General features: G+C 36.8%; 1 protein-coding gene across 1 annotated transcript in view; it reads right to left on the bottom strand.

Annotated features, from left to right (window-relative positions):
- Window positions 1-19,441: 19,441 nt before the first annotated feature.
- Gsc (goosecoid homeobox) overlaps window positions 19,442-26,160 on the bottom strand; it is a 46,109-nt gene continuing 39,390 nt past the window's right edge. Inside the window, exon 3 of the mRNA XM_073971124.1 lies at window positions 19,442-20,123. Coding sequence (XP_073827225.1) covers window positions 19,887-20,123 — 237 coding nt within the window. The 3' untranslated portion in view covers window positions 19,442-19,886. The remainder of the gene's footprint in view (window positions 20,124-26,160) is intronic.

The raw sequence follows: 26,160 nt of genomic DNA, 5'->3' as shown, positions 1-26,160 counted from the left end.
TTGTGAAGCTGGTTCACACAAACTTTGGGCTACCATTAAAAGTCTATCAGGAGTCAATACTAGAAAGAACAAAATATCAATAAGTTTCGGTGGTGCTGACATTTACGATGCCAAAAAATAGCCTACAAATTCTGTCAACAATTTATTGTGCACCCGACAGAGCAGAACAGGACCAAAAGATCGGTCCTCAGAAGAGCCAAGAAGATCAAAAATGAGGCTCCCCTCCGTTTTACCACCGAAGAGGTCAACGAGGCAATTAACAAGGCAAAACCATCTAAAGCTTTAGGACCGGATGGCATATCCATGGTCATGCTCAAACATCTCGGTCCAGCAGCAAAGAGCTATATAGCCAGTACCCCGACGCTCTCAATGAACATGTCAGTGATACCAGAGGTATGGAGAATGTCCAGAATTATTCCTCTGTCCAAACCTGATAAAGTCCCTCTTGCTGCCCACCATGACCGAAAAACTACCGATTGCTCAGCACCAACAAGGCTTCAGAATGGCACACAGTACCACCGCTGCCCTCACAGATGTCGTCAACAATATAGCAAATGGTTTAAGCCAGACAAGACCTGCCGAGAGAACAATAGTCGTTGCCTTGGATTTATTCAGGGCATTAGACACAGTCGATCACGCTATATTGATTGGCGACATGCTTGAGTCCACGTTGCCCAGCACAATTAAAATATGGTTGTGTGATTCTATAAACAGCAGGCTGGCACACGTAGAGTTTAGAGGCAATAAATCGAAGAGTAGGCAGGTTAAAATGTACCACAATGCGGTGTCATCTTGCCACAGCTATTTAACCACTACCTATCTAAACTACCTGCACTTCCAGATGGCGTTAAGCTGGTATCGTATGTAGACGACTGCACAGTAATGGTGACCGGTGTCAACAGAATTGGAGGAGAAGCTAAGTAATTACCTAGCCACGCTATTATTATTCATGCAAAGCCGAATCTTGAAACTTTCAACACCAAAGTCCACAGCAACAATCTTCACATCTTGGACCAAAGAAGTAAGGAGGACATTAAACATCAAAATCGGAGACATGACGATTCCAACTCTCCAAAGCCTGAAGATCCTGGGTGTGACCTTCGATAACCTCTTTACGTTCTCCAAGCATGCCGCTCCACTCAAAGCGAAGGTTAAGAAGAAGAATAGAGTGCTGAAAGCCATCTCAGGCACATCGTGGGGCAAGGACAAGGAGGTGCTGCTGGCGACTGTCCTAAACTATGCAGCTCCTGTTTGGACATCTTTTATCAGTGATACGCAATGCTATTCGCACCGCAACCGGATGTTTCCAGATGACGAGTGTGGATCAACAGCATCAGGAGGCAAGTTTACTGTCAGTGCAGCAACATAACGTGTTACTCACTCGACAGCTCCTACTGGCATGCCATCAGCCAACGCATCCCAACCACAATTTAGTGGTACAGGATCCATCGCCTCGACACATCCGGAAGGACACCCGGCGATACAGCACGAAATCCAGGAAGTCATTCCATCGCTGGTCGCTGAAGACATTACATATGGGTATGATATCAATCGCGTTCTGTTTGAATGACCCGTACATGGAGTATATGGGGGTAGCAGTCAGGCGTGGAACTGCCGAAGTAGATTTACTGAACCTATACTTCCCGCCGATAAATAGCTGTACTCCAGGTTATACTCCCAACATTACCCCGCTTTTGGAAAGTCATGACCGTCTGATCTTGGGGGAATTTAATGGTCATGCTTTAATGTTGTGACATTCGATCCTCGGAAACGACAAAAGGGTATAGTGCTGGCTGAGCAACGTTTTATGCGGTCAATGAGAATTTGCTGAGAGTGTCACAGTTCGCCAGACATAACCATCGTGTCACCTGGTCTGACGTCACCAAGCAACCCGTCGCTTGTCTTGAATCAGACCATCTCCCCATAATTGTCTGCATCAGAAGATCTCATCACCTCTGAACATCAAACATTCATGAAACATGTAGAAAGATAATTGACTCAGTTTCAAAGAGTTCACTAATCTCCGCCTCAGAGATCTGCCTAACTCTTCTGATATTCGTGAAATGGCATTCTGAGATATCATCATTGATGCAGCCGCGCGTTATATACCTGCTGGGTATATACCCATATATAATACCCGGAGTAAGACCAATTTTTTAAGCAGAAACTGCGAGACTAGCAGCAGAGCATTATGAGCTTCGTCTAGCCAATCCACGTGACCGCAGAGTCAGGGAACTGACGCTAGATGTTAACAGATTGGTCAGTAAAAATAAGCGGAAAAAGTGACTCTGAATAGTTGAAACATTGGCGAGGGAATAAGTGAATTGTGGGCAAAGGTTAAGTCACTCTCGAACCCTGGAATGAAGGAAGATAGTAATTTAGCCACGTTTGGCGACGTTACGCTGACTGAAACGAAGAGGTGCGCACTATTTTAATCGACAATTTGTCGAGTAGCCTGGGAATGAAAGGGCGATGAAAAGAGTACTGCGTCGCATTAAATCTCTTCCTGCCGAGGGGAATCACCACAGTTTATAATGGATGATTTTGCGAATGGCATCAGGAACGCTAAATCATTCAAAGCGTGGTGCAGAGTTGGAATATCCATTGTAATGCTGAAACAGGATGAGCCGGGAGTTCTCCACCTGTCGCTAGCCTCCCACATCTGTCAAGCATTCCACGCAGTTTGAAGACATCGAGCCGACTACTCTTCGGCGAAGTTTGAAATGTTGAATAATCAATCAATATGTGTGGACGCGAGTCGTTCGTGGAATTTAGGAACAAAAAGTTGAAACCCCAGTAGCTTGAACCAGGGAGTTCCCCAAGGTGCAGTGATATCTCCATAACTGTTTAAACTCTACATCTCCTGTATTCCATCCCCTCCAGATGGTATTGAAATTGTTACGCATACGGATGATTGTACTATCTTGGCGTCGGGTACCTTACCTGGTCTAACTTCTATTTGACTAATCTTGACATCTTTTCTCAAGGGAGGAATATGCAAATATCTGCCACGAATTCTAAGGCAACTCTGTTCACCACATACTGCAGTCTATGCCATGATCATTGTCAGCAAAATTTCGACCACTAACTACCCCAAAATTCTAAGGGCCACACTCGACAGCATGTTCACGTCATTCGCCACAGCTATCTGCGACAAGCTGAGATATAGGAACAAAGTCCTCAAGTCCCCATTCGGCAGCACTTGGGGTTTAGACAAAGAAACCTTGTTAACCACATATATGGCTATAGGTCGGTCTGCGGAAAGCTATGCGGCGCCAATATTGTCTGCGAATATATGTGTAACGCTATAGAAAGTTATTCCAACCTGTCAAAACGCCGCCCTGAGAACTGCAACTGGTTGCCTCTTATAGAAGACCATATGGTCTTCCTAAAGAAGACCAGAAGGTCTTCCTATAGAGTTACAGAAAGTCTTCCTATAGGAGACCAGAAAGCCTTCCTAAAAAGACCAGAAGATCTTCCCAATGAAGATCTCTTATAGAGGACCAGAGAAGAATGTCTTCTTATAGAAGCCCAGAAGGTCTTCTTATAGAATACCAAATGGTCTTCTTGTAGAAGACCAGAAGGTCTAGACGCAGACAAGAATGTCTTCTTATAGAAGCCCAGAGGGTCTTCTTATAGAATACCATAAAGTCTTCTTGTAGAAGACCAGATGGCCTTCCTAAAGAAGACCAGAAGGTCTTCCTATAGAAGTACAGAAAGTTGTCCTATAGAAGATTACAAATCTTCCTATGAATACCAAAAGGTCTTCCTATTAAAGTCCAGAAGTTTTTCCTATAGAAGACCAGAAGATCTGGTCTAGGAGACGAGAAGATTCTGCTATAAAAGACCTTGAGAAAATCGGAAAGTCTTCTTATAGAAGACCAGAAGGTCTTCTTATATAATACCAAAAGATCAGAAGGTCTTCTTATAGAAGACCATATGGTCTACTTAAACAAGACCAGCAGATCTTCCTATAGAGGTGCAGAAGATTTTCCTATAGAAGACCAGAAGATCTTCTTATAGAAGACCAGAAGTTCTTCTTATAGAAGACCATAAGTTCTTCTTATAGAAGACCAGAAGATCATCGTATAGAAGGGAAGAGGGATTTATACTGTACTTTATGGACGACCAGAAGATCTTCTTAGCGAAGTCCAGAAGGTCTGCTCATAAAAGTCCAGAAGACGTTCTTATAGAAGACCACGCGATCTTATAAAAATCCAAGAAGTCTTCTAATAGAAGTCTAAGAGGTATTTTATAGACCTCCAAGTAATCTTATAGAATATTACATGGTCTTATTATATAAGGACAGAAGGTATTTTATAGAATAGCAGAAGGTCCTCTTATACGAGATCAGACGGTCTTTGTATAGAAGACCAGAAGATCTTTTTATAGAAGACCAAAAGGTCTTCACATGGATATTCAAGAAGTATTCTAACAGAAGATCATAATAGGCCAAAACCCTCTTCTTGTAGAAGTCCAGACGGTATTTTTATAGATGACCAGAAAGTCTTCTCTCAATTCTCAATTCTGTTTCTATGAAAATGTGAAATGAGTATTTTCTTCTTTTGATCTGCAGATTGATGTCTTCTTGTTCCGCTATTTCTAATAGGTTTTAATTCGATATGGTTCTAGGCCACCATATTCAGGTATCTATTTGTGAAGGTTTGTAGTTTGCGTTTTATTTCTTCGTTTACAGTCCATGTTTCTGACCCATAAAGTAATACGGATTTGATGCAGGCATTGTATATGTGTATCTTTGTTTTTGGTGATATAGCACTGGATTTCCATATATTCTTTAGGTTGAAATAAGCTACTCTGCGCCTCCGTCGCTAGTTATGATGCTTCCAAGATAGCTAAACTCACTGATATATTGGATTGGGAGGTTGTTGAGATGGAATGCGGTTTGATTGGCATTCCCTTTTATGACCATAGATTTGGTCTTGTCTGCGTTGATTCGGAGTCCGCATTCTGCAGCCCGCTTAGAAAGTTCATTGATTTTAAGTTGCATGTTTTCATTTGTCGTGGCTAGTAAAACAATGTCGTATGCGTATTCTCTGTAGTCCATATATGTGTAAGCAGAGGTAAAATTATTTTAGCTACCGTCAAAGTATTAGTTTTATAAAATTCAGCTGGTAAATCGTCTATGTCTTTGGCTTTTCCATTTTTCAGTTGAGTAATTTAAGTCGAAACTTCTATCAGTGTAGGAGGATTCATGTTTACGGTACCCACAGGGATTGGAGTAGTGTAATTTGAGCTTTGGTATGAATGAGAAGACTGATCTGATTGACACGTGTGATTTAAAACTTCTTCAAAATGGTCTTTCCACCTATTAAGTTGCTCTTCGTCGCTCGTTAAAATATTTCCGTGTTTATCATTGATGGGTATTCTCGTATTTGTCTTCTTTCCTGAAAGTTTTCTTATTACATCGAAGACAGTTTTGAGGTCACCACGCTGGGCTGCTGTTTCGGCGTCGCTAGCCATTGTGTTGATGAAGCTTCGTTTGTCATGTCTTGCTCTTTTTTTACATCCTTGATTAGCTGAGAGAGCGTTGCTTGGAGTTCAGCTTTTCGTACAGGGTTATGTTCTTGCATCGTATCTTCTCTTGCTTTGCGACGTTCTTCTACCAAGGTCCAAAATTCAGGAGATAACCATTCCTTGTTTTTCTTTTGTGCAATGCCAACGATGGCTTTTGCTGTCTCTTTGAACGAGTTTTTAATTTTGTTTCATTCTTCGTCCACGTCTGAATTCGTGGGGTGTTATATTTAGTGTTAATGCTATTTATGAAACGCTCATTAACTCCATCCAATTCTAATTTGAGTCGGTTATAGAAGTGGCGTTTAGGCTTAACTAAATCATTGTTTCTTCTATATTTTTTAAATGTGAGTTTGAGCTCGGCGATCAAAAGATAATGATCGGATGCGATGTCTGCGGTCCGTAGCACTCTCACGTCTTGCACCAATTTAAATCGCTTCTTGTTGATACAGAAATGATCTATCTGGCTTTGGGTGGAGAATCGTGGATCACGTGACTGCCAAGTAATTTTATGGGGGAAGTATGATCCTCCGACTACAAGATCGTAATTTGAGCACGTTTCCAGGAAAAGTTCTCCGTTTACGTTTTTTCTCTCCAGGGCTTTGCTTTCCCATGACTTTTTCGAACACGCATCCAATGCGTGCGTTCATGTCGCCCATTAATATAAGGATGTCGTTTTTGTCGACACTAGTCAAGGTGCGATTTAATTCGTCGTAGAACTTTTCTTTAGTTTCTAACTCAGTTACCTCAGTTGGCGCGTAACATTGTACTATTGTGATTTTACCTATGCTGCTTTTAAGTTGTGCTCTTATAATTCGTTCGGAGATTGCTGACCAGGAGATTAGGGAGTTGCGCAATTTCTTGATTATAAATATTCCAACTCCGTGGGTATGCGGACTTCCTTCATTACGACCAGAGTATAAAATGCGGTCGCCTTTAGAGTTTGTGAAATCACCGCTGCCATTCCATCTCATTTCGCTTATGCCTATTATAGCGATGTTGGGTCGGGTGCATTCTGCTGATAGCTGGGCCAGTTTTCCGGTTTGATATAGCGAGTTAACGTTCCATGTAGCAAATCTTATCAGTGGGCATGCGAGAGTCGTCATCAGGGTATCGGTTTGTTTCGTTTGATTGTTTGTAATCTGTAGAATTCAGCTGCAATGGGTGATTGGCCTAGTGCTGCCTAGTTTGGTGGAAGGGCTGCTACCTTGTATAGAAGTAATTTGATTTGAGAGGTGTGGCCTCCAAACTTGCCAACGTCTTCTTAATTTTGTGGTGTCGACCATTTCCTGCTGAGCACCGGTTGTTTGAAGGTTATTCCATTTCCCCATCTGTGGCAACGGGAGCTGCCGCGTGAAGCCTGGGGTTGACATTTGGTTTGGAGAGGCTGTGTTTGACGCATAACAAAACCTTGGCCTCCATAGAAAGCATGCAAATTTGTTTGGCTATGTATTCTTATAAAAGACGTGTATCCATTGAAGACACTTAGAGATTCTTCTTTTGTATTGTAGCGAATCCAATAATCTATTTTGCCCACCTCTATTATTATTCTTTGCTCACACTCTTATTGGATTTGTCCCACTTGTTTTGTGTTTATATGTTCTTCTATCCGCGTGATCTATATAATTCTCTTCGCGGCAAGCCATACACGTTTTTATGTGACGGAAGTTTTAACTTAAATTCCACCTTCCATGCTCCGCACACAATCTCCCTCATTCTTTCCTCCCTACACTGCTGCAATATTCATTATTTATATTATTTTTTCCGTTGATAAGATTTCGTTACGTTTTTTTCGCATTTCGTATGAATTTTCTTTATAATTTCTTTTGACATTTATATGGCTGCTGCTTTCATTCTGAATATTATGTTTTATCTTTTTCTGCAATGTAAAATGGTTGGGGAGAGGGAGTAATATTTTTATTTCGTTTTTCCACTTTGAAAAAGAAAAGATGGTTGCTTTGGTGATGAGGTTCGTTTTTTTGTTCTTTACGCTGTGAAACTGCTGCTGTAACATCATCATTGCCACTCTCATCGTTTGTAGTTGTTGCCATCTTTTCAGATTTGCTGCTTAGAATCGTGATTTAATATTTAAATACACAGCCACCCACCAGTGATTCTCGTGTATAAAAAACCCGGGCATGTTTCTGTGTGGAAGTGTGGGGTCAAAGTTGAAGTCTTCTTTCGCTTGGATTTTCGTAATAAAATCGCAACAGTTCTTACTTTGATTTCATTTTTTTCAATTTGAAAGCTAATTAGGCTTTTGATTATAATTGTAATTAATTAAGTGTAAAGACGCCTTGTTTTTGTTGCTGCTGTTTTTTTGTTTGTTTTCCTTTGTTGTAAACACTCACAGAAAAAGTTCCTTGTGGAGGAAAACACGTAACTATAAACAACCTCATTAAAATCGCATTTCCACCATCTTGTGATAAGAAGGAAGTGGTAGATACAGTAGGTGGGGGCGGTTAAGAAGTGTAACAGTTTGTTGATAACTTTAATTTGTTGAAAGCTACATTGATGTTTGTCCTTTAGTTTTTTTTTCTTCATCATACTCAATCGTGTAATTAATTTAGTGTTGCCATTGGCTCCACCCTTTTCCAAAAGCTGTCTGTCAGTTGCTCTAATTCATCTTCACCCTCTGCCTCACACCCACCCACAATACAAAATCTTTTGTCAGCTTAAGTGTGTTTCCATTTATTTGTATTTATTTAAATGTATTTAAGGGTCTCTTCGTTTATGTATTTGTTGCCATTCATTTGCCGGAAAAGAGCGAGATACACACAGAGAGTGAGAGAGTACCGAAGGGTGGAGCTTCATTTTTTGGCTATACTACGGCTAGGGCTCTTCTTCTTCTATGGCTACTTGGATTTGAGTAGTTGGCCGAAAATGATTATTTGCTGCCACAACAACAACAACATTTTTGAATGATAAACAATAACATCAGCAATAGTTTTAGAGTAAAATTTTAAATCAATATTTTGAACAACAAGAATAAACTATGTATTGATTGTAAACTATTATTTATGTGGAATTTGTATCGCAGGTAGGTAATCATTTGAAGTTGGGAGAGGTCCGAAACACAGATGGTGATTTTTTTTAATTATCAGCAGCTACTGTTAAAATTACTTAGAATTGCTTCAGTAACTGATAGAGGTGTGCAATGAGCTTAAAAAAATGCAAATTGTGAAGCACTACGACCTTCGTCGAAAGAACTCGCAAATGAACAGGGTCTAGATGTATTATATTCAGGCATGTCGGCAGAACAATCAAATATATATACTTGGTGTCCGCGTTCTTTTCTTTAAAGAAGTCTGGTGGAACGTACGCTCATCGAAATCCCATTCAGAAACAATTATAATAATTTTCGAATTACCTTGAGATGGCTTCCAGTTCATATCGACCTTTTTCTCAATCTTGCTTGCATTTCGTATTTCAGTTTCCACTATTAGCGTTATCTAGACCTATCTTCCTGTTCCTCAGCAATACATCACGGCTCACCTTGCAACGGTGAGTCAATTTCCCCTACATTATCGACTGATAATGGAAGGTTATTCTGAACGAAAATTCCATGTGATTCCCCATGATTGTCATTCCGCGATTCACGTCATCAAATATATTCTATTCTTCATAAAGACAGAAGGCGGAGTTGCGTTTTCCTTGTTTAAAAAGGTACTTCCGGAAATATCCATATCAGGAGAGCATCTGCGTCAAGTAATAGTTGATATCTGCATGTTTTCTATCCATTCGTGTCTTCATATCTGAAATAAGCTTCGCCAACCATCTATCATAAGTCTCTCTATTCCAAATTGTCTGCCATTTTCTAATTGTTTCATATTTTATTTGAGAAATATCAGCTGCTATATGTTGCGAAAGTTGAATTTCGTATAATTTTTCCAATCCTGGGGCTCAATTCTGTTTCTATGAAAATGTGATATGGAAACTTTTATAAACGAAAAAATTTTGAATGAAAAAACCCAGTTCCTGTAGTGCGATTCTCTATCTCATTTTTTGAGTTACCGACAATTGTCGCTAAAATTAAAATGCTTATAATTTTGGTAATTCTTCTTTTCCGCTTTACTCCTTGAGGAGCATAGGGTCTCTAAAAACATCTTCCAGGACGATCTGTCCTTCGCTATTGTTTTTATTTCGCTCCATAATTTTCCGGCTGATTCTAACTCCTTCATACGACTTCTTTTCCAGGTTTTTTAGGTCTCCCTTTTTTCCTGCTACCTTGAGGATTTCAATCTAGGGCTTGACGACAAAGTTCATCGTTATTTGTCTCAACGTATGCCCCATATATTTTCTTTATTATTATTATTGTTACTGGATCGGTATTGCACCTTTGGTAGAGTTCGGAATTGCTTATAACATTTGGCCACCATATTCTCATTATGTATTGAAGACATCGATTTGTAAATGACTGTAGATTTTAGTTTAATGCTGCTGTTGCCAGCAAAGTTTCGCACCCGTAAAGTAGTACGGATAAAAAGTCCGATTTGAATATTCAGTATGCAAAACTCATATTCGAACACCACCCAACAAATTCAAAATATGTTAAAATTCCGGTGGATTATGTACAAATATCTAATATTTTGGTTAGATTGAATGTCTTTAGGAAATGAATGAAAGAAACAAACCCATTTTCTCAGTTATTCCGACAACAAAAGCTAGATGGCGCTTTTTTATAAAATGTGGCAATCAAGATTCATATTCGGACAGGTGGCAAGTCTATATTTATGTTGTAAATAACGGGATTTTTAATGTAATTGTTTAGTTTTTTTGCGGTTTACAATTATTTTTAGCTCCGTGGTATTAAAATATAAACAATTTACAGCAATTATTACAAAAAATAGTCATGGGAAGAAAATCTAAAGAGCTTTCTCTCTCAGAAAGGAAAATTGTAATAGGTCTGTATAATGATGGCAAATCTATGAGAGAAATCGGAAAAGTTTTAAATCGCGGTCCTTCCACAATATAATACGGTCACTTTATGAAAATGTCGAGAAAAATGCGCCGGGCTAAACATACGAGAAGATACTGCGGGAAATTCACAAGGTTCCCACTGTAAGTGCCGTAAAATTGGCTGTAAGTTTGGAAAAAGACTTTGGAATTTACGTTACACCGCAAACCGTGCGGAATAACATAAAACAAATTGGATTTACAAGCCGTTATGCTGTGAGAAAACCATTTATAAGTGCGAAGAATAAGATGGATTTTAACTTCTGGAAAAAGGTCATATTCACAGATGAGTCCAAATTTAATATAACGGACGGCGAGAAAAAAATATAAGCTTGTCACGCCAAAATATAATTCCAACCTTCAAGCACGGTCTTGGCGAAAGAAATAAAAGGGGTGATAGACTAATTCAGTTTTGCTAGGAACATAAAATGATGGTAACAAATACAATGTTCTGTCTTACCCCAAGAAGACTATACACGTGGAAATCACCGCAAGATAGAAGGGACACTATTGTGAGAAATCAAATAGATTTTATATTAATTAATACCAGATACGGATCTTCGGTTATGAAATGTTCAACGTATCCAGGTGCTGATATTCCTTCAGACCACAATCTTCTGATGATGAAGTTGCGCATAAAAATTGCCACGAGCAAAAAACGGAAGATTCGCCGTAAACTCGATGTGGCAAAGCTTGAAAATACCACATTCAAAGCAAATTTCCGAGATAAATTAAATCAAGAACTGAGAAACATAAATACTGAAAACGTTGACGACTTGTGGAACGCTTAAGGACTACGCTCAAGCCCCTAGCGGATAACACCCTTGGATACCACAAAATATCGAAACAGAAAGAGTGGATGACACAGGATATTCTCGACTTGATGGAAGAGAGACGAAAACATAAAAACATAAATTTTGAACGATATTGGGAACTAAATAGGGAAATCCAAACCGCTGTAAGAATAGCAAAAAACAACCACATAACTAAACAATGTCAGGAGATTGAAAGATTAAAAAACCTTCACGACGATTTTAATCTCCATAGAAAGTTAAAAGAACTTGCTGGTGTATACCACAAAACTCCCTCAAAAGTACTTTACAACAATAATGATGATCCTGTTTTTGACATAGAAGAAAAGAAAAATATCTGGAGAGATTATATAAAACAAATTTTTACAGATGAACATAGAACAACTTATGAAGAACAGACGCAACATCCTCTTACAGGAACACCAATAAGTGGAAGAGAAGTTGAAACTGCTATAAACAGTCTGAGAGATAAGAAAGCTTGTGGGCCGGACGAGATTCCCTCGGAAATCCTAAAACTAATAGATGAAGAAAATATAGAACTTATAACAAAATTATTTAACCATGTTTATGATACAGGCCAATTTCCGCAAGATTGGCTAAAATCAACATTTATTACCATTCCGAAGAAATGCCATGCAAAATATTGTAGCGAATACAGACTTATTAGCCTTATGAGCCATGCTCTAAAAATATTTCTGTGTATTACCACTCCAGAATATACTCAAAATGTGAAAAAGCCATGGGAACATACCAGTTTGGATTCAAGGAAGGTATGGGAACCCGAGAAACACTTTTTTTCAATACAAACATTGGTTCAGAAATGTAAAAACGCACAAAAAGACCTATTTCTAGGCTTCATTGATTACGAAAAAGCTTTCGACACAGTGTTGCACGATAAGTTGATTGACATCCTCATCTCCATTGGCCTAGATCAGAAAGAAGTACAATGTATTAAAAGTCTATATTGGAATCAAAATGCACAAATAGAAGTGAACGGGGAAATGACAAATAGTATTGATATATCCAAGGGAGTCAGACAAGGGTGCATATTATCACCATTGCTATTCAATATCTATTCAGAAAAAAATTTTCAAGAATCGATAAACAAAATTCCGATCGGCATTCCTTTAAATGGAACATTTCTGAACAACATACGATATGCTGATGATACAACCTTACTGTCGCATAGCATATCTGGACTCCAGAATTTTGTGAATAAGCTCACAACACACAGCGAGAAATATGGTTTGAAAATTAACATCCGTAAAACAAAATTCATGGTTGTAAGCAAAAAGAATGACCACAATAATGCATTCCTTTAAATGGAACATTTCTGAACAACATACGATATGCTGATGATACAACCTTACTGTCGCATAGCATATCTGGACTCCAGAATTTTGTGAATAAGCTCACAACACACAGCGAGAAATATGGTTTGAAAATTAACATCCGTAAAACAAAATTCATGGTTGTAAGCAAAAAGAATGACCACAATAATGCAACATTGAAAATTCACAACACCAATGTGGAGAGGGTTAAAAGTTTCAAATATCTAGGAATTACAATAACCGAACAGTGGGACTGTTCAAAAGAAATACGATGCAGAATTGAACTGGCCAGAGAAGCATTTTCAAAATACAGGCGAGTGTTTATGAGTCATGACATTAATCTTGAAACAAAGATTCGTTTTATCAAAACCTATGTTTGGTCAGTGCTATTGTACGCAATGGAAGTATGGACCATACAAACTGCTGATATAAGAAGACTTGAAGCTTTTGAAATGTGGATTTATAGGAGAGTTCTGAAAATTCCTTGGACAGCCCATGTGACAAATGCCGATGTTCTAAGAAGGATGCACTGCGAAAGAGTATTTGGGACATATTATGCGAAATCAAAAATATAAATTACTGCAAATTGTAGAAAGGAGACAACATGGATCGATAATATCACAGAATGGACTGGCATCCGAGACATTACAACCCTATTGTTTAAGGCTAGAGATAGAGAGGCGTTTGCAGATATACTAAGCAATCTGTAAACAAAAATATCACAAATATTGTATCCATATGTATTTATAAAAAAAATATTTGTATTGTATTGGTCGCTAACATTCGGAAAACGAATTAGCAAATAAAGAAGAAGAAGCATGGTGGGGGGTTTCCTTATGGTATGGGGTTGCTTTTCCGCCGCAGGGGTTGGCAATCTGCATTGTATTGATGGAAAAATGACTTAAAAGGATCATATAAGCATTTTGAATAGAAATTTGAAATCAAGTGCGATAAAAATGGGAATTTCAGAGGATTTTATCTTTCAACAGGATAATGATCCAAAGCACACCGCTCTTCATTCCCGACTTTGGATCTTATATAACTCCCCCTCATAGTCCTGACATCAATCCTATAGAAAACGTATGGTCCATTTTTAAAAGAAAATTGAAAAATTACGAAATTAAGAACGTAGCAGACATCAAGATCGCTTTACAGGCGGTTATGGTTAAAATCATCACCATAATTGACAACAAATCTAGTGAAATCTATGCCAAGACGTCTAAATGCTATCGTAAGGTAAAACGGATATCACACAAAATATTAAAATTAGTCGTAAGCGTCAACATTTTTTAACTTCTTGACTGTTCGAAAATGAATTTTTGTTTTCCATTGTAAGGAAATCCCGCCATCTACTGGCTAAAATTAGCTTTAATTGAAAAATGCTTGTTATTTTTATCTTTTAAAATTAATAAATCTGCATACATTTTTAGAATGCTATCATTGTTTTTATATTTCATCGTATTTTCGATTTTTTGGGGGGTGTTCGAATATAAGTTTTGCATACTGTATTTTTTTTTTGTATTCATCGATATTATTGTAGAGTTCCAGATGGAGAGTTCTTTAGTTGGTATAGTTTTTCGAGTTCAGTGCGCCCAGCTGGGCATGGTTCATCATTTTTTAATTTCTTCAAAATTTTCCTTTCTCCGAGTATTGATGATTCGCAAATTTAATTATTTTATTAGCTACAGTTTGTTGATGGTGAGACTCTGAGAGTTTTGTAACATCGATTTTTTTTATTTTAGATGGACATGTTTGGTGGATTTTTTTTACCTTCATTTGTAGTACGGCTAGTACAAGGTGATGATCGGAGCCAATATCTGCAATGCGTTTAACACGAACATCGCCGAGATTGTGCTTCCATTTGCGACTCATACAGAAATGATCTATTTGGCTTTCTGTTTTGCCATCGCGCGAGATCTATTTGTCTTTGTGACATCGTTTGTGTTTATGTAGGGTTGCAACAACAATTAGACCGTGGTGACTGCATGTTATTAACAAAAGTTCGTTATTTTCGTTTCTCTGACGGACTCCGTGGCTTGCTATAATATGCTCGAAGCCCGTATTGTCCTTTCCCACTTTAGCATTTAGGTCTCCCATGCAAATCAGTATACCCCCTTTGGGAGTTTCCGATAGGGTAAGCTCCAATTCGCTATAGAATTTCGTCTTACTTTCGGTTGTTGATGTTTCTGTTGGTGCGTATACTTGGACAATCGTAATATTTCTAATCTTGGAATGAAAACGAGCAGTCATTATACGGTGGTTGATGGGACGCCAGTGCATGAATGTGGCAATTGCTGAACGCCTAAGTAAAGCTGAAAACAGATACAACGTTTGATTAAAATTTTGCGTTGGACGTCGAGAAAAAAACAACAACAGGGCGACGACGATACCAAAGTCCAGCGTTTATCTGTTTGCCGGCATATATTTCAAATTAATTTGAATTTTTCGGCATCATGCCCAACAGTGTAAAAACGGCCAAAACGACACAAAACTTTACTCAAACGTTGTATCTGTTTACAGCTTAAGATTGTCACTCCATCGCTGTGGATATCATTTTGTTCGCGTCCGGAATATAAAAGTTTCTCTCCTGACTGTGTTGTGAACATTATAACTATCCCGAGTTTTCCACGTTCTTTAGATAGTTGTTGTAGTTTTCCGCATTCATATACGTACGTTCCAGCAAGCAATTTTGGTTCTTTTCTTAAAAGCAAATGGTCCTTTTATTTTCTTGTTTGAAGAGGTTTCTGAAACACTGTCTGAACATAAAGTGCTCCCTCCCAGACACGTGGAGCTTTGCCGCAATTGCGGGAGGTTTTGGCATATTTATGTGACCTCATGGGAGAATTAAATTTCTTTCGGTTCTTGCTTTCATGTTTTTGGTGACAAAATTCGTCAGGATTTCTTCTTTGCTTGTGAGCACAAAGAAGAGCTTAAAGAACCTGGCGCTCAACAACGTCTAAGCACGAGCGTAAACTTTATGGAAGCCTGTGAGCGTCACCGTTGACCTATATAGGCTCATCCGCTGCCATCCCTACTGCCTTATCTGCCACAACAACTCAGATATCTATAGACCCTATTCCCCAAGTAGTTGGCTCTTACAGATATTTTAGTATTGATATTTCGATATTTCTTCCGTGCAACGAGTAACGCCTATGATCGGTCGCCAGAGCCTCGTTTGCGTAAACAGAGGACACCAAGTCGCAAGTGGACAGTGGGTGAGGTTGACGTTTTAAGTGGATTATGTGAATAAATATAATTATTCGCCTCACTCTTACGATTGGTAATTACCGATGTTTTTCGGTAAGTTAGCGGCGAATAAAAAGCAGTCGTAAAGTTCTACCGATAGCAACAGTGTTGCCAATTTTTAATTGAACTTTTCATTCATAATTTTCTGTTTTAATTTTACCGATTTTGTCGATAACTCAAAAAATGAGATAGAGAATAGCACTACTGGTCCCGAAACAGTGCGTACGATATGAAAAAGCAACTCCCATTAATTATCGCCAGCGCTAACAATTTTTGTGCCCTGCGTTTAGTAGAAAGGCTCAGAGCTCAGACTTCACATACGTACAGTAGGATGCTATTGCAGGTTTCCATTACCATTTTTTTTTTTTTTTTGTTGGGGATGTTGGTCCTGCTTCCACAGTGGGCGGCTAGAAACAGCGTCTTTGCTAAGAAGAGCGGCTGAAAAGAAGACGAAAAACTAGAAAAAAAATTATCGAAAGGTAATGCAAACCATATAACAATGAATGCAGAACAATCAATGCTCAATCTCTGGTAATTCGAGGTCGCTAAGAATATCCGAAGGTAAAACCAAACAGACACTTAATATTTGTACATGGAATATCCGAAGTTTCTTATGAAGCTTGCAATCTGAACACTACCACGGCTAAAATGAACAAATTCAATGTGAACATTAGAATTATGACTTGTTTACAACCTCAAAAAATCACAACCTTAGTGGACAATATCTGGATGTGTGTAGAACCTGGTGACTTATCTGAGAATTCGAGCAAAAATCATAGAAATGGAGTTGCGCTGTCCCAGCCACTTAAGATTTCTAATGATGTTGTAGATTACAGCAGGTTCCACTGTTGAATAGAAGGTTAGACACGGTGGAAAGTGAACACCCAGTAATCTATGCCGCCTACGAGCCAGGTCTGGGCATCGACACATTAGGTGCTCGATCGTCTCCATCTCCTCCTCATCCTCGCAGAGTCTTCAATAGTCAGTAACATCATCATCCCATTTTATGGTAAATGTCCTGATGTAGCAGCGTTACTCTAACTTCAGCTTTGCTCAGGTTCAACAGAGAATTAGTTCTTTTGACTGACAGACACGGCCAAATGGATCTTGACACAATGCACCTAGGTTCATTTTGCCATAATTCACTGGCTCTTTTGTCAGAGAACTTTTCAATTCCATGGAAAAAGTGACAAATGGGCGGTTTGAGGGAGTCATCGATTGCTAGATCTGTAGACTGCGATCCTCGTCTAGATAATTCATCCGCTCCTTCAATTACCCATATAGTCGCAGTACCAGGACACAGTACCAGCATAGTCGATAGCCGTTAGTTAGCGTACGCAAGGCTGTTCTACACTTAAGGACGACATCGTACTTGATGTTGCAGGATTTGATGGTATTAAGAGCCGCTTGAGTATCCACAAAGATAGTCACCGGTTCAAAGATTTCTGCATCCAGACTTTTTGTCAGTTCCGCTGCCTTCCAAATCGGGAAGATTCCAGCCTGGAAAACACTACAGTTGCTATCTAACCTGTAAGCGTACTCAAGACGTAGCCTTTCACAATAGACGCCAGCCCCCGTATCTTCCTCCATCTTGGAACCATCTGTGTAAAAAGCCAGACCGTCCAGAGGGGTGTTACTGCGGTTCCAGTCGTCTCTATAGAAGCAAGGTATGTGTGGATGAAATCCATTGCAAAAAAGTCGATTTAACAGAGTCCGTTTTTCTTGCTGGCTAGAACGCACGGTACCTCCTCCATCCCCCCACTGAAGTTCAAACTTTTTCTCTTAAATGATACCCACAATAACTCTTGAAGGAGGTAACCGAATTAATTCCAACTTTGCATATCTTTCAGACGTGGATCAGGTTCGAATATGAACTCTTTAGTTAAAGTACATGTCTCGGATAGTTTTGAAATATTTGCAGTAGATTGTCCTCGGTGCAAGTCCATAGTTTCAAAAAAATAACACTGCCGGAACAATGTGAACAATTGATGAGCACAAAATCCCACGACTTTGTACTTTGTACGGGTTTGAACCGAAACCTAAAAAAAACTTATGAGCACAATAACTAACGAATTGAGTATCCGATTAAACCAAAACTGTATACTTGATAACATTTCTTCCAAACGCACATCTATTATCGGATAACAACTTCGGGTAAATCTCCGCAAAACTTAAAAATTTTCGATTAAGTGCAGTTTAAATGCTGTTTGTGGATAGTTATACAATACTCCGGCATAAGATGAATGTAGTGGCTGGACTGGAATTTTGTCCACAGGTAGGTCTTGGAAAGTTGATTACGGCAATATATAATCATGTGGGGAAGTCCGTATTTTCCGAAAGTTCCGAAAACCCATATGATTTTTGACAAAACATAATTTTGGAAAAAATTTGATCGCGTTAGCCATCTTTAGCATCTTTCTGTGGAAAAGGTTTCAAATTCAGCCACAACCTTCAACTTGCTCCAATACTCCTTGAGGGTCCGTTTACATGTTTCCTAAAAATAATGGTTCGAAAAAATCGTATGGCGACAAACCAAAATGCCAGGTGGGGACTATAACTATCGGTGAGAGAGACTGTCTGGTCCAAACTTTGCACATCGTAAAATTTCTCTCAAACGTAAATCATGATCGAAGATGAAAACATCTTCATTTGACTAATTCTAAGATTGAGTTCCATACTATAGACCAGGAGGAGGCATTGTGACTCACAAGAGAGCCCATGTACTCTAAGTGAGCGTAAATTTCTTATCGCTCACAGCCTGTGTAGATGCTAACACGTTGTGAACAACAACAAATTTACGCTCATTGAGAGCACAAGAGAGACCCAAAAATGTTCTCTGCCTCACTCTGCTATAGACTTATTATTATATTGATGTAGTGAGGAACTCGATCTAAGAACGTAGAAATACTGTGGAGAGAAAAAATCTTTCCAAATATCTTTGAAAAAATTGGCATCGAAGATGAATATCGCGTAGAACGAACCACGGGATTTAATCTCATATATGCCGACATCGACATAGTTTGAGAGTGGATAACGATGACCACAATATGGTCATGAAGAAATTTTAACTACATTTGTCAGAAGTTGTTCTGCATGTGAGGTTTCAAACTAAGTATGCATTATGATCATTCATTACATATCGTGTATTTTGTTAGCATTATATATGTATGTATATGAAACAAGATGTGACCCCAGCTAACAATGTTTTACCATTGCTCCGATTTCCGATTTTTTTGAATATTTTTTTTTTAAATTTGGCGATTTCTCTAATTTTTTCCTAGAAATTGGACCGATTTTCTATAAGTCTTTCTTAAGAATCTCTGCACATTTTCTGAAGTATCTTAAGAATCTTCGTTCCGATTTCTAATCTATTTTCTAAGGGATGTTTTTGTTTGGTTGTTATCGAAAAACAAAGTTATTGTTCAAATATTATTTTTTGTAAAAATATTAGAATAGTCAAAATATAAGTTTTGATATCCCTTCATCCTTTTTTCGATTTACCTATTTCTCCACATAACTTGCCCTTTGAGCTTGATTTTCCGTTATATTAAAGAAAAACATAGCTTTAGTTTTGAATTTTTGTAATGTTTTTATTAGTTCATTTTTTTCATATTTCTTGTTAAACTTACATTTAAAATTCACACATAAATTATTATTAATCGACTCAACCTTATTTTTTAGAGATAAATTTTCAATATGTTTATGAGTCTATTAAAAAAAGATTTTCATGTAACATAAAACTTAGCCTACAGAAATTAAAAAATAATAACAAAAATTATACAAAATTCTTAAATGAATAACAAACATACAAAAAATATGTACAAAAATAAATAGGAAACGTTTGTTGGTCTTTATACATTTTACATTACAATTATGAGTATCTAGGAAAGTGAGTGAGTGGTTGCGTAGAAGAAAAATTATACAAAAAGGATATTCAAATTCAAATGTTTTATCTATATTTACATAGTTATTCTTTCACTAAATAAATTGCCTTGAAATTGCCAAAAATTTAAGCTACTTCTAAATCTGATTCATCACCATCACTATAATTAGGATCGGGTTTTATGTGCAGTTGTGTTACAAAATCTTCCGGCGAACATTTGAGATTGACAACGCCATTGTGGTTACTATTGACAGAGGCAGGAGGGACGACACCATTACATTGTTCTTCTTGTAGTTTACGCATACGTTCCTGTTCTTCTCGCTTTTGTTTACGCCATTTGGCACGACGATTTTTAAACCATACCTGGAAAGATAAGAAAATAGAAGATTTTTATTAGTTTTTTGTTGTTGTTAATTTTGTGTTTATTTTGTTTTATATTTTCAGAAGGATTATTAAGCTGTTATTTGGTTTCTGCAAGTGGAAATTTCGTCGTATGAATTTTACAAAAATATTGAGATTTTGTCAAGCCTTCCTGTTACTAAAATTTGATCGTTTGAGTTTTATCAAAATCCAGTGTCCTATGGCTAAAATTTGATCGTAAAACTTTTACAAAAATCTATTTTACACACGTCGCCTATTTTAAATTTGATCGCATGAGTGTTACAAAATATCTTAAAAAGTGTCCAGTTTTCCTGCAACCATATGGTGAAAAAATTAAAAAAAAAAAGCTTGAACATATCTTAATATTTTTTGTATATATTTTTAATATTTTCAGAAGGATTGCCAATTTGTTAGTGGGATTCTGGATCGTTTTATAAAAATATTGAAATTTCTACCAAGCGTTCCTGTTATTAAAATTTGATCGTCTGAGTTCTACAAAAAAATCCAGCGTTCCTGTGACTAAAATCTGATCGTAAAAGTTTTACAAAAATCTATTTAAAGCGCTCACCCCCTGTTTAAAATTGGTTTTACAAAAAATCCTAAAAGTATCCACCAAATTTTGGAAAAAGTTAAAAAAAAGGTTTGAACATACCTTAATAGTTTTTTATTTGCTCTGTTCCAGAACCTGCAAGAATCTACAATTTTTTACTACGGTAATAATTTTTCCTTTATGTTATCGAAAAAAATAGTAAAAATTAGTAGATTCTTGCAGTACTGGAACAGACCAATTTATTTCCTTATATTTTCAGTAGGAGTACCGATTTGCTTGTGGGATTTTGGAGATTGAAATTTTATCGTTTCAGTTTTACAAAAAGATTGAAATTTCTTTTAACTGTTCCTGTTACTAAATTTTGATCGTTACAGTTTTATAAAAAATAGTAAAATCCTAAAATTTGATCTTAAAAACTTAAAAAAAATCTATTTTAAACACAACTATAGCTATTTTACTTAAAACTTGATCACACGCTGCTGTTTCCTGTAACCAATTTTTCGAAAAGGGTTTCAAAAAAAGGTTTGAACATATCTTAATAGTTTTTTTATTTATTTTTTATATTTTCAGAATGAATGCCAATCTGCTAGTGGGGTTTTGGAAGTTGAAATTTCATTGTATACATTTTAAAAAAATTCTGGCATTTCTTGGAAACGTTCTGTTACTAAAATTTGATCGTTTGAGTTTTACAAAAAAATCCTGTGTTCCTGTTTCTGCACTTTGACCGTAAAAGTTTTACAAAAATCTATTTAAAACACAACAACGCCTATTATAAATTTATAATTTGATCGCTAGAGTTTAATAAGAAAAATCCTAAGAAGGATTCCTGCAACCAACTGTTGGAAAAAGTTAAAAAAGGTTTGAACATATATTAATGGGTTTTGTTTTGGTTTTTTCTCTTTTCAGAAGGAGTGCAAATCTGCTAGTGATATTTTGGAGTTTGAAATTTAATCGTTCCAGTTTTACAAAGATATTGACATTTCTATGAAGAGTTCCTGTTACTGATATTTGATCGTAAAAGTTTTACAAAAATCTTTAGAAAATACAACTTCAGATATGTAAAAATTTGATCGCAAGAGTTTTACAAAAAATCTTAAAAATTATATGTACCACTCGTTTGTACTTCAAATTTGATCGCTAGAGTTTTACAAAAATCCCCAAAATTAATTTTGACATTTCTATCAAGAGTTCCTGTTACTGATATTTGATCGTAAAAGTTTTACAAAAATCTTTACAATATACAACACCACATATTTAAAAATTTGATCGCAAGAGTTTTACAAAAAAAATCTTAAAAATGATCCTACTCTTTTGTACCTAAAATTTGATAGCTAAATTTTTAAAAAAATCCCCAAAATTAAATTACAATAGGAATTATGCTGAACGATAATTCCCCGGGACTTTTGTCACTCTCTCCTTTAAGTTGAAACGGCGGAAAGACCAAATTCACGGGGAATTTTCGTTCAGATTAAACACCAATATCATTATTTAACAAACGAGAGCAATGTACAACTGCAGAATTCTGATTAGAAATAGTTCTTTAAACTCCTTGTGACCTATTATTGAATTACCGTCGGCTCCATATTTTGTTCCCTGGCATAGAATACATTCCTTAAATATCCAACCCATCAAATCTGCTCATATTAGCTGCACTAATAAACTACAAATTTTCAATTGCTTTGACTTTCCGATTTCAATATCATTTCTCCGTTTTTCCCATTTACATCAATAAATAATATTTACACACAAATTGATTTTACATTTTGGCAATAGTTTTCCCCAAATTAACTCTCAACGTTTGTTAGCTGTTATAGCCAATTGTTTTGAAAGCAATTATTTTCATTGTTACTATTGATGTTCTTGTTATTTATTATTTGTATTATTTTTTTTTAAAGGCAACAACTTTTCTCCCCCCAAAAGTTTACCTTTGTTGTTCATTTTGTAGCATTTGAAGTGTGTAAGCAAATTGGCAAAAATAAAATCGAAATACAATTATTTGAATCGAATAAGACTAGAACATTGTAACTTTATAATGGACTACATACACATACAAATTGAAAAATCAGCCAATAAAATGTTACAATTGAATAAGCAATAGCAGAAGCATTGAGAACTTTACTCTAGAACAGCAGATTGCATAAATTCCCATTACAAATTTGTAATGAAAATACAAAACTCGAAATCAAATGAACCTTCCACCAAAGAGAGAGTAGCTATTTGATGTTGATAGTTTGGGGGAAATATGACAGTACGTAGATGAGGGATGCTTGAATATTCGTCCTTTTATTCATTTGTTGAAGAGCATGATTTAATGGAAATGTTTATTTAGCAAATCGACTAAATTTTGTTAAAATAACACAGTTGTCCGTTTTTCCCTTGAGATTTCCATAAGAATCTATTTTGATATCTTATTCGTCTTATTACTATTATTTTTTTAGCAATTCATTACTTTGGTTTTGGGCTTTGAATCTGCTTTTCATCTTGCAAGAATCTTTGAATTGTTTTTCTTTTGGAAATATGAAAATTCTTTTAAACGTATTACTTTTTTCGTTGTTTGTTTTTTTTATTTCAATTCTATTCAACAATTTCAAATTTTGTTATGAGGGAAAAGAAGAGAAGAAATGAATTTGAGATTAGGGCAGAGGGACATGTACCATTTTCTAAGCTATAATGGAAGCATTGCCAGTCTTAGATTTAATAGATCTTCATCTTAATTAAAATCATTGTCCGCTTAAAGTTCTTTAAAATAATCTTCCAAAAAACCAAAAGTCCCCCTTGGTCCACCTAATGGTTGTAGGTAGCTCTCTTTTTCACTTTCGTTCGCCTTGAAAACCTTCTTAAAATCGACGATTGTTTTTCCCATTGAACAAGACTCCATATGGCCCGTCTTATCGCTCGACATCAGATTTTGCATATTTTTCAAAATTTCAAATAGAAAAATTTTAATATTTTTAGATGATTTTATACATAATTTTGTACTATTTGTATAGAATATAATAAAATAGTTAAAAATGTGGAAAATACATTCAAAATAACGTAATAATAATAATGGACGGTTTCTCTAAGACGATTCGAATACAAATTCGTTCGTATTACAACCAAATTCCTGTTATTGTAGAATTTTTGTTTGATTGAAAATAAAAATTAATGACATATTTTTCAAAACCCTAGAAGTTTGGTAGTAGCTCGAACGAATTTGAATTCAAATCGTCTTAGTGAAATAGGCCATTAGAATATACGAATTTTCCCATTTTAATTTTTGAAAAATATATAAAATCCGATGTCTACTTAGCACACATTAAGTCCTTCAAAAAAGCAACTGTGGATCCCCTGACCTCTCTTCATAAAGCCACCTTTAAGTGTTCCAATGAAGTCGCGTCCTCAGACGAATAAAAAATCTTGCTAAATATATAATCTATTTCTTTTTCGCTTTATGTCCTTTTAAATCCCTTCATCATTCTATCTTCCTTGTTTTCAGAAGTTCTTTCGGTAATTTTTTTTTTGCTGAATATCGGCATGGATTGATCAAGTTCAATTTAACTAGGAACTATGACCATCGCGGATGTCTTCTATAGAATTAAATATCCCACGCGTTCAGTCGGGCTCGAAATCAAAATCTCAAAAACTAAGTCCATGCCGGGAGGCTATGGACCGAACTCGGATTCACACATCCGCATTGACAATGATGACATCGCATGGGTGGAAAAATTCAATTACCTTGGTAGCCAAATAACGATAAAGGGTGGAGCTGAAGAAGACATCAAGGCTCGATTAAATAAAGCAAAGGCTGCTTTCGGCAGCCTATTTGGAGATCTCGACAAATCTCAACACACACCAAGCTTCGCATATATATGTAATTCCAATGTGAAATCTGTCCTTTTTTACTGATGCGAAACCTGGAAACGTACAAGTTCAATAGACGGTCGTCTACAAAGTTGTACAACAAATGTCAGCGGCAAAATTTAAACATTTGGTGGCCGAACGGAATACGAAATGCTGAACTATTGAACAGCACCAATCAAATTGCAGCTCCTGTTGAGGTTTGTCAACGGAAATGGCGCTGGATAGGCCACACGCTACGAAAACCTGCCGAAAACATTGCTCGTCAAGCGCTTCGTTGGAATCCCCAGGGTAGAGGCCGGCGTGTTGATGCACCGGCTAAAACTTGGATAAGGTCGATCGACGCAGAACTACAAGCTGCAAACTATTCATGGAACGACGTCAATCAAGCATCGCACAACAGAGTTCGATACAAAAGAATGGTGGAGGTCCTATGTTCCACAGGGAGTGAAGGATAACAGAAAAAGAAGAAGTAGAAGCCTTCTATAGAATTTAATACAATCTTAGAGATCTTCTATAGAATAGAAGAACAACGTGGGGCCATTGTAGATGTCTTCTACACAATCGTAAAAGTCTTTTATAGAATATAATACCACCGTAGAGGTCTTTTGTAGAATAGAACACCATCGTAGATGTATTTTAAATAGTAGAAGGCCATTGTAGATGTCTTTTATGGAAAACGCCATCGGTCTTCTGTTCTATAGAATATAAGATAATTTTAGAGATCTTCTATAGAATAGAATACCATCGCAGAGGTCTTCTATAGAGTAGATTAAAATTGTAGAGATCTTCTGTAGAATAGAAGACCATCGTGTAGTCTTCTATAAAATATTTAGAATAGAACACCATCGTAGAGGTCTTCAGTAGTTTAGAATATAATTGTAAAGATCTTCTGTAGAATAGAAGACCATCGTGGATGTTTTCTATAAAATATAAGACCATTGTGGAGGTCTTCTATAAAACATAAGTCCATAGTAGAGGTCTTTTATAGAGTAGAATACAATTGTAGAGATCTTTTGTAGAATAGAAGACCATTGTGGAGGTCTTCTATAGAATATACGACCATCGTAGAGGTCTTCTATAGAATAGAACACCATCGTAGAGGTCTTCAATAGAGTAGAATGTAATTGTAAAGATCTTCTGTAGAATAGAAGACCATCGTGGAGGTCTTCCATAAAATATAAGGTCGTCGTGGGGGTATTCTATGAAATAGAACACCATCGTAGAGGTCTTCTATAGAGTAGATTAAAATTTTAGAGATCTTCTGTAGAATAAAAGCATCGTGGAGGTCTTCCATAAAATATAAGATAATAGTGAAGGTCTACAATAGAGTCAAAAACAATTGTAGAGATCTTCTATAGAATAGAAGACTATCGTGGTTGTCTTCTATAAAATATAAGACCATTGTGGAGGTCTTCTATAAAATATGTGACCATAGTAGAGGTCTTTTATAGAGAAGAATACAATTGTAAAGATCTTCTGTAGAATAAAAGACCATTGTGGAGGTCTTCTATAGAATATAAGACCATCGCAGAGGTCTTCTATAGAATAGAACACCATTGTAGAGGTCTTCTATAGAGTAGAACACAATTTTAGAGACCTTATATAAGATTAGCAGACCATTGTGGA

The sequence above is a fragment of the Musca autumnalis genome, unplaced genomic scaffold, assembly GCF_047663935.1.
Source record: "Musca autumnalis isolate F117 unplaced genomic scaffold, ASM4766393v1 scaffold_2, whole genome shotgun sequence".
Classification (NCBI taxonomy): Eukaryota; Metazoa; Arthropoda; class Insecta; order Diptera; family Muscidae; genus Musca; species Musca autumnalis.
The sequence above is the reverse complement of the archived record's forward strand: the minus strand, read 5'-3'. Positions and strand labels throughout refer to the sequence as shown.